The sequence below is a fragment of the Mustela nigripes genome, chromosome 17, assembly GCF_022355385.1.
Source record: "Mustela nigripes isolate SB6536 chromosome 17, MUSNIG.SB6536, whole genome shotgun sequence".
Taxonomy (NCBI): domain Eukaryota; kingdom Metazoa; phylum Chordata; class Mammalia; order Carnivora; family Mustelidae; genus Mustela; species Mustela nigripes.
The window spans coordinates 41,859,733-41,865,695 of record NC_081573.1 but is presented as its reverse complement, the minus strand read 5'-3'; the positions used below and the strand labels follow the sequence as shown (position 1 = coordinate 41,865,695).

The window sequence follows — 5,963 nt, the reverse complement described above, 5'->3', positions numbered from 1 at the left end:
GGTGGGGCTTGCAGTAGTGTGGGTGGGGCTTGTAGTGGCATGGGTGGGGCTTGCAGTAGTGTGGGTGGGGCTTGTAGTGGCATGGGTGGGGCCTGCAGTAGTGTGGGTGGGGCTTGTAGTGACAAAGGAGGGGCCTGCAGTAGTATGGGTCGGGCGTGTGGTAGTGTGGACAGGGCTTGTGGTTGTCTGTACAGGGCCTATAGTATTGGGGGTAGGAGCTACAGTAGCGAGGGCAGAAAGCATTGCTTCCTTGGTGGGTCTTGCGGTGGTCTGGGCTGGGGTTGTGGCACTGGGGGCAGAGACTGTAGTGGAAGGGGTAGAGACCATGGGCTTGTGAGTGGAACCTGTGGTAGTGTGAGTGGCGCTTGGAGCACTGTGGCTGGGGCTAATGGCATTAGAGGTCGAGCTTGTAGTGGTATGGGTGGGGCCTGGCAGTTCAGAAGAGCTAGCATCTGTGACCTTGTGAACCAAATCTAGATGTGCAGACAGGTTTGGGTCTGTAGATGTGTGGGCAGGGCCTGTTGTACTGAGGGTAGGGTTTGTGGCAGAATGGAGAGGGTCCACAGCAGGAGGGACAGGACCAGGTTGCTCCCCATGGGTGGGATCTGGGTGTGCATGCAGGCTAGGTCCCTGAGCTAGATTTTCTAGACCCAGAGCCTCCACTGAAGCCTCAGCCAAGGCAGCGTCCACACTGGCCTCACTGATATGGCTCAGAGTCCGGCTGTAGGGGGCATGCCCATTGGCCAGGGCTGGGGCTTTGGCCCCCTCTTCATCCACGGGCCTAGAGGTGGGGGTCTCAGGCCTACAGAAGGTGACCTGAATGGGCAGAGGCTCAGGCTGCTGCACCAGAGGCCTGGGGGCTGAAGAGTGGCGGGCAGTGCCTGAGAGCTGGGGGCTGGATGAGTCGTCTGAAGATTCAGATGACAGGGACCATGCTGTCCCATTCTCCAGCTCCTCCTGCCGCCTCAGCATATTCTGGGAGAGAGGAAAGGGCGTTTCAGGACCACCCCAGGGAGCCTCTGGGGGATGGTGGGGCCTAAGCCTGAGCTGTGACTCACATAAAAAGCCTGTTCCCGAAGTGAGGGTGTGTCTGGTGGGCTCTGGCTATAGGTGGAGAAGCGCTTGGTGACTGTGGAGGCCTTGTTGACAGTGGAAGCAGTTGAGGGCTGGTCATCCTTGTCGAAGGGGCTGGGGAAGAAAGAGGCTGTTAGCAGGTGCCACAGGTCCCCTGGATCTGTCCCCAAGCCGCTCAGCAACACCAACCTCCATGTGACTTCCAAGCTGAGCTTGATGGTGCCGAGGTCATTGATGTCCACAGCTACCACTTGGGGCAGGGCAGCAAACAGGTCCTTGGTCTCACAGGAGACACTGCCTACAACCACATGGTTGGCCAGACCCTTCAGTTCTGTCACCTGTAGCCAGGAATGCATCATGAGATCACAAGGGTATAGGGGTCATGAGGTTATGGGAGATCAGAAGTCTGAATGTGCATAGGGGTTACATGACAGTCACAGGGTCATGGGACCATGGGAAGGTTGCAGGAATTAGAATTTTCTGAGTGATGGGGGGCCATGGAGGATTAAAGCAGCCTGGGAGCATGGGGATCACAGAAGTTTGAGTTTGTGGGGTCACTGAGGTCATGGGGGTCACAGCCTCATGGAGGTCCAGGAGGTCAAACATTCACAAGATGAGAAGATTATGAGAAAATCACAGTGTCACGAAGGTCATGGGGGTCACATATTCACAGGAGTCACAGGATCACGTTGCCCTTTGGGTCCTGGGAAGATACATCACCTTGATGGACAGGAATTCCGTAAGAAGAGGAAGAAAGACGGTTTCTTCACTGTCCCACACCTGCTTTCCGCTACCCTCAATTCGGCCCCGTAGTTTCCAGCGCTGCCGCCCATATTTCATGCAGATCTAGGTGAAAAGGCAGGATGAGGCACTCCTTGGTGTTGGGACCATCCCACCCCAGCCCTGCATATTCTCATACCTCATACTGATCGCCTACACACAGCCTGGCGAAGCCAGCCAGCCCTGGGAATTGGGGGAGAAGAAGGTGAGCCATGTTGAGGGGTCTCAGGCAAACAGTTCCCTCTCCCCACCAACAGTCTGCCCCCATCCACTTAGTACCTTTCATCCGGAGATGGAACTCGCCCAGCTGTGCCTCTAGCTCACTCTCCAGCAGACACATGCTCTGAGAGGGGTGGGCAGGGACAAGACAGGGTCAAGAACCAGTTTCCTCTCACCAGCTCTACTATACCCTGTGCCTCTGCCTCAAGGACACCTATCTCTCACCTCTGTGTACTCGCGATGCCCTCGAGTGGCTTCGGCCAGGCTGTCTCGGGCCTCGCGGCTCCCCGGGGACCCAGTGCTGTAGGCACGGACCATGTTGTAGGCACCATCCCGGAGACGCCGCTGGACACAGTATGCCTCATAGAGTTCATCAATCTGGGCAGATGAGTGAGGTGGTACTGGAGAACTTGAGACTCATTACGAGGCTTGCTCAGCTAGCCCTCCCCCTGCCCATCCCCGTGATATCAGTCTCCAGCCCCACTTGTGCGCACAGAGGTGTGCTGCCCATATACCTTGCTGGCGTGGAACTCCAACCGTCGCAGGAAGCGTTCGATGGACTTGACTTGCTGAGGGAAAGATATATCAGGAGAGGCCAGAATCCTTTACCCTCCCCATGAGCTAACCTCTTCCAACACCATTCTCTACACACTCACCTTGTCCAAGTCATACAGGAAGCCCTGCAGGGGAGGATGAGAGGAAGCACTTAGGCGGCTCGGGAAGCATTCTAGCAGGGGCACCTGCCCACCCAGAGCCAGCTAACTCCCCTCCTGCACAGCCTTTCCCCCTTCTTACCACAGTCCACAGCCGCTCCACTCAAAGCATGGACTGACTCACCTTCCCACATGCCTGGCCTTTGGTGGATGTTAGTGACATGGGGTCTGGTCCTCAAGACCCCTCCTGTACCCCTCCCTTGACCTCTTCCCCTGGGGTCCCTCCCCTGGGCCACTCCCTTTCCTGCACCCACTAGGAAGAGGTTCTCTCTACCAGGGAACTCTCATTCTTCAAGACCCAGCAGAGCATTCTCCTCTAGGAAGCTCTGACTTGTTCCTGGGGAAGAACCAGGACTATCAGTACTGCACTGTAGCCTCCTGCTATCCGTGTCTGTGGCAGTCCCACGCACCCCACCGAAAGCTCCCATGGCAGATACTGGGTCCTGGGCAGAAACTGTACACAGCCTGGGTAAGGCGGGGCTAGAAACCTGCCCAGCCCCAGCCTTTCCTGGTATCCTGTTTTCTAGTCACAGTTGGGCTAGGTCACCCTAGCAAACAGCCCTGATGTCACCAGCGGCTGGTGCTACCCAGTCCCCCATACCACAAAGGCAAAGAACAGTAGTCTAGGCATCCTTGTGAACCCTTTACTCACCAGGCGGGAATTCCTCTTGGACTCCCTAATCTGTCCCTGGAGTTTCTCCTGCTCCTGCTGGTGCACTTCCAAATAGGCCCTGGGGAAAGGGGCGACTACAAGAATTAGCTTACCTTTGCAGCCCCAGCGGCCCAGGGTATGGGCAGTGGGAAGAAGATATATATTTATAAGGCTCGGGAGGGTTCCTACTAGCAGTAAGGGGATGAGGGCTTCAGGAGGGGTCCTGGGATAAGGCAATGGGAGGAGTTCCTTACGTCAGGCCCCGCTTGAGCGCAGTGTACACCAGGTCCAGCCGCTCAGGCTGCGGGACCTTAGGGGCAGGGTGCGCCACGGCAAACATCCTGGATACTCGGGAAAGCGCTGGGGGCTTCCGTGGAGGCCCCGGGGGACTGAAGGCCGGGAAGCTCCTGAAGAAGAGGCTACACTCAGAAAGGTCCAAGAACGAGTCCCCAAACCCTCACTGCATACCCAGCTCCAACCCCGTCACACTCTCTTGACCCCATCAACTCCCCTCGGCTGCCTACCTGGGCCCCCGCTCGTGGCTGCCGAGGACGCCTGCGAAGGACTGGCTCCTATTGACCCGGGCGCTGAGCAGGCGGCGCTGCGGCCGCACCGACAGGGACATCATGGAATGAGTCCGCGCGGGGCTCCCTGGGGGGTGGCGAGGGCGGGTGTCCAGCGCCAGTCAGACTTTTGAAGCCCCCTCCGGAGGCCCGGGCTCTGTATCTTAGTCCTGCCGGACACCGCCTGACGCCCGGAGTCCGACAACCCCGCCGGCCCCGGCGCTAATGACAGGGCGGCCGGGCGACTCGGCCTCGGACTCAGCGTGGCCTCGGCTCGGCCCCCACTTCCTGCAGAGGTGCAGGCTCCGCCTGTCGCGGGGCAGGAAGGGGGGTCGCGCGGGGACCCTCCCCCGGCTGGGAAGGGGCAGGAAAGGGGCGGGGCGCGTGAAGAATGTGCGGAAGCGCCTGTTTACCCGGGGGGCGGGGCGGGCTCCCCAGCCCTGCCCCTGAACTCACCCCCCACTGCCCGCAACAGTGACCAGGAGCTCCCGCGCCCCCACCCCGCGAGCCCGCGGGAGGTCACCGGGTGGGGTGCACACTCTTAGCCCAGCGGAGCTGCCCGACAGGCCCGGCAGGCACGGGGTTGGCTCTCGCAACCCGCCCGCCCCGCGAAAACTGCTCCCCTCCAGCCCCCACCCGCTCGCCGGCGCCGAGACGCCAGAGCCCTCCCAGCGCCCAGCGGCCGGGGGATTCCCAGAGTGGGGGGCAGTGCCAAGAAATGCCCTGCCTCTGCCACCTTCCTGTGACTCCGACCTAGAAACTGAGTCACAGATGGACGCCTTCGCCCGCACCCTTAGCGGGAAGGGATCCGCCGCAGACCCCCGCCCTGCTCCAACGAAACACGTGCCCCTGGACCCCAGAGTCCGGCCCACACCCCCTGTGGCCAGCCCCAGAGCCTTCGCAGCCCCAGGCCGGGTCCTACCTCTCTTCTTGGCACTCATGGTAGGTCCAGGACAGCTCCCCACCCCCTGCGCTTGCCCTCCCACCCCTGTGTCCCCACAGGCCCAGGGCCACTAGGTGCTGGCCGAGCGGGGCTCCGCGCTCGCTCCCAGCGACTCCGGCTCGGGCTTCAGCTCCTCCCGGCGCCGCCCCCCGCCCAGTTCCTGCCGCCTGACTCAGCCCGCCGGGATGGGGCGGGACCGGCTGGACCAGGGGGGGCACGGGGCCTGGGGGTTCCCTTGGGGGAGGAGACTGAAGTGGGTCCTCTCGGTGGGGGGGTTAGGAGTTCGGGTAAAGGGAGTTGAGCAGGGAGTTGAGCGAGGCGGCGAACAAGGGGGATATACGGGGATGAAGACCCTGAGCTGGACTGGATGTAGTGAGACTACGGGGCCCCCACAGCGGCTGCAGAGGCGTCCTGAGAGAGGACTAAGCACAGAGAGGGCTGCGAGTTGGGATTCTGAGGGTGTAAAGACTGGAAAGCCGTGCTGAGGTAGTGGAAGGAAGAACTGTGGGTGTGGAGTGGAGGGTCTATGCCAATGGAGGGCAGAGTCAGGAACTGAGCATGAGGGGTCTGGGAGGTGGAGAAGAGAGAGGGGCTAAAAGTGAGGGGTTAAAAGTATGGGCCTGGACCAAGCTTATATTCTGTGTTGCTGCCCAAAGAAGGAAGCAGAGATGGAAGTGGTACAGAGTGACACAGCCCCCATCCACCCAGGGGGTGTTCAGTCTAAGGACACTCCCCGGCACCCCCAGGCCCTAAGGAAGAGGATCAGGTCCCACTTCCCAGCCAGGGCCTCCTCTCAAATAGAAGATGCATTCTAGGGGCGCCTGGGTGGCCCAGTGGGTTAAAGCCTCTGCCTTCGGCTCAGGTCATGATCCCAGGGTCCTGGGATCGAGCCCCATGTCGGGCTCTTTGCTCCACAGGGAGCCTGCTTCCTCCCCTTTCTCTCTCTGCCTGCCTCTCTGCCTACTTGTGATTTCTCTGTCAAATAAATAAAATCTTAAAAAAAAAAAAAAGTTGCATTC

At 60.1% G+C, this 5,963-nt stretch overlaps 1 protein-coding gene across 2 annotated transcripts in view; it reads right to left on the bottom strand.

The window, feature by feature from the left end:
* The window catches only part of RIPOR1 (RHO family interacting cell polarization regulator 1), a 9,230-nt gene extending 4,222 nt beyond the window's left edge, over positions 1-5,008 (bottom strand). Inside the window, exons 1-14 of one of the 2 annotated variants that reach the window (XM_059383287.1) lie at positions 4,924-5,007; positions 3,963-4,089; positions 3,693-3,845; positions 3,439-3,517; positions 2,730-2,753; positions 2,589-2,642; positions 2,299-2,451; positions 2,134-2,197; positions 1,994-2,037; positions 1,795-1,920; positions 1,264-1,412; positions 1,059-1,188; positions 291-975; positions 156-218 (exon numbers count right to left, since the gene is read on the bottom strand). In XM_059383287.1, coding sequence (XP_059239270.1) covers positions 156-218; positions 291-975; positions 1,059-1,188; positions 1,264-1,412; positions 1,795-1,920; positions 1,994-2,037; positions 2,134-2,197; positions 2,299-2,451; positions 2,589-2,642; positions 2,730-2,753; positions 3,439-3,517; positions 3,693-3,845; positions 3,963-4,089; positions 4,924-4,942 — 1,870 coding nt within the window. In that variant the 5' untranslated portion in view covers positions 4,943-5,007. Of the gene's footprint in view, positions 1-155; positions 976-1,058; positions 1,189-1,263; positions 1,413-1,794; positions 1,921-1,993; positions 2,038-2,133; positions 2,198-2,298; positions 2,452-2,588; positions 2,643-2,729; positions 2,754-3,438; positions 3,518-3,692; positions 3,846-3,962; positions 4,090-4,923 lie in introns of both variants that reach the window. The other variant, XM_059383288.1, reaches the window with a different exon arrangement.
* Positions 5,009-5,963: the final 955 nt, after the last annotated feature.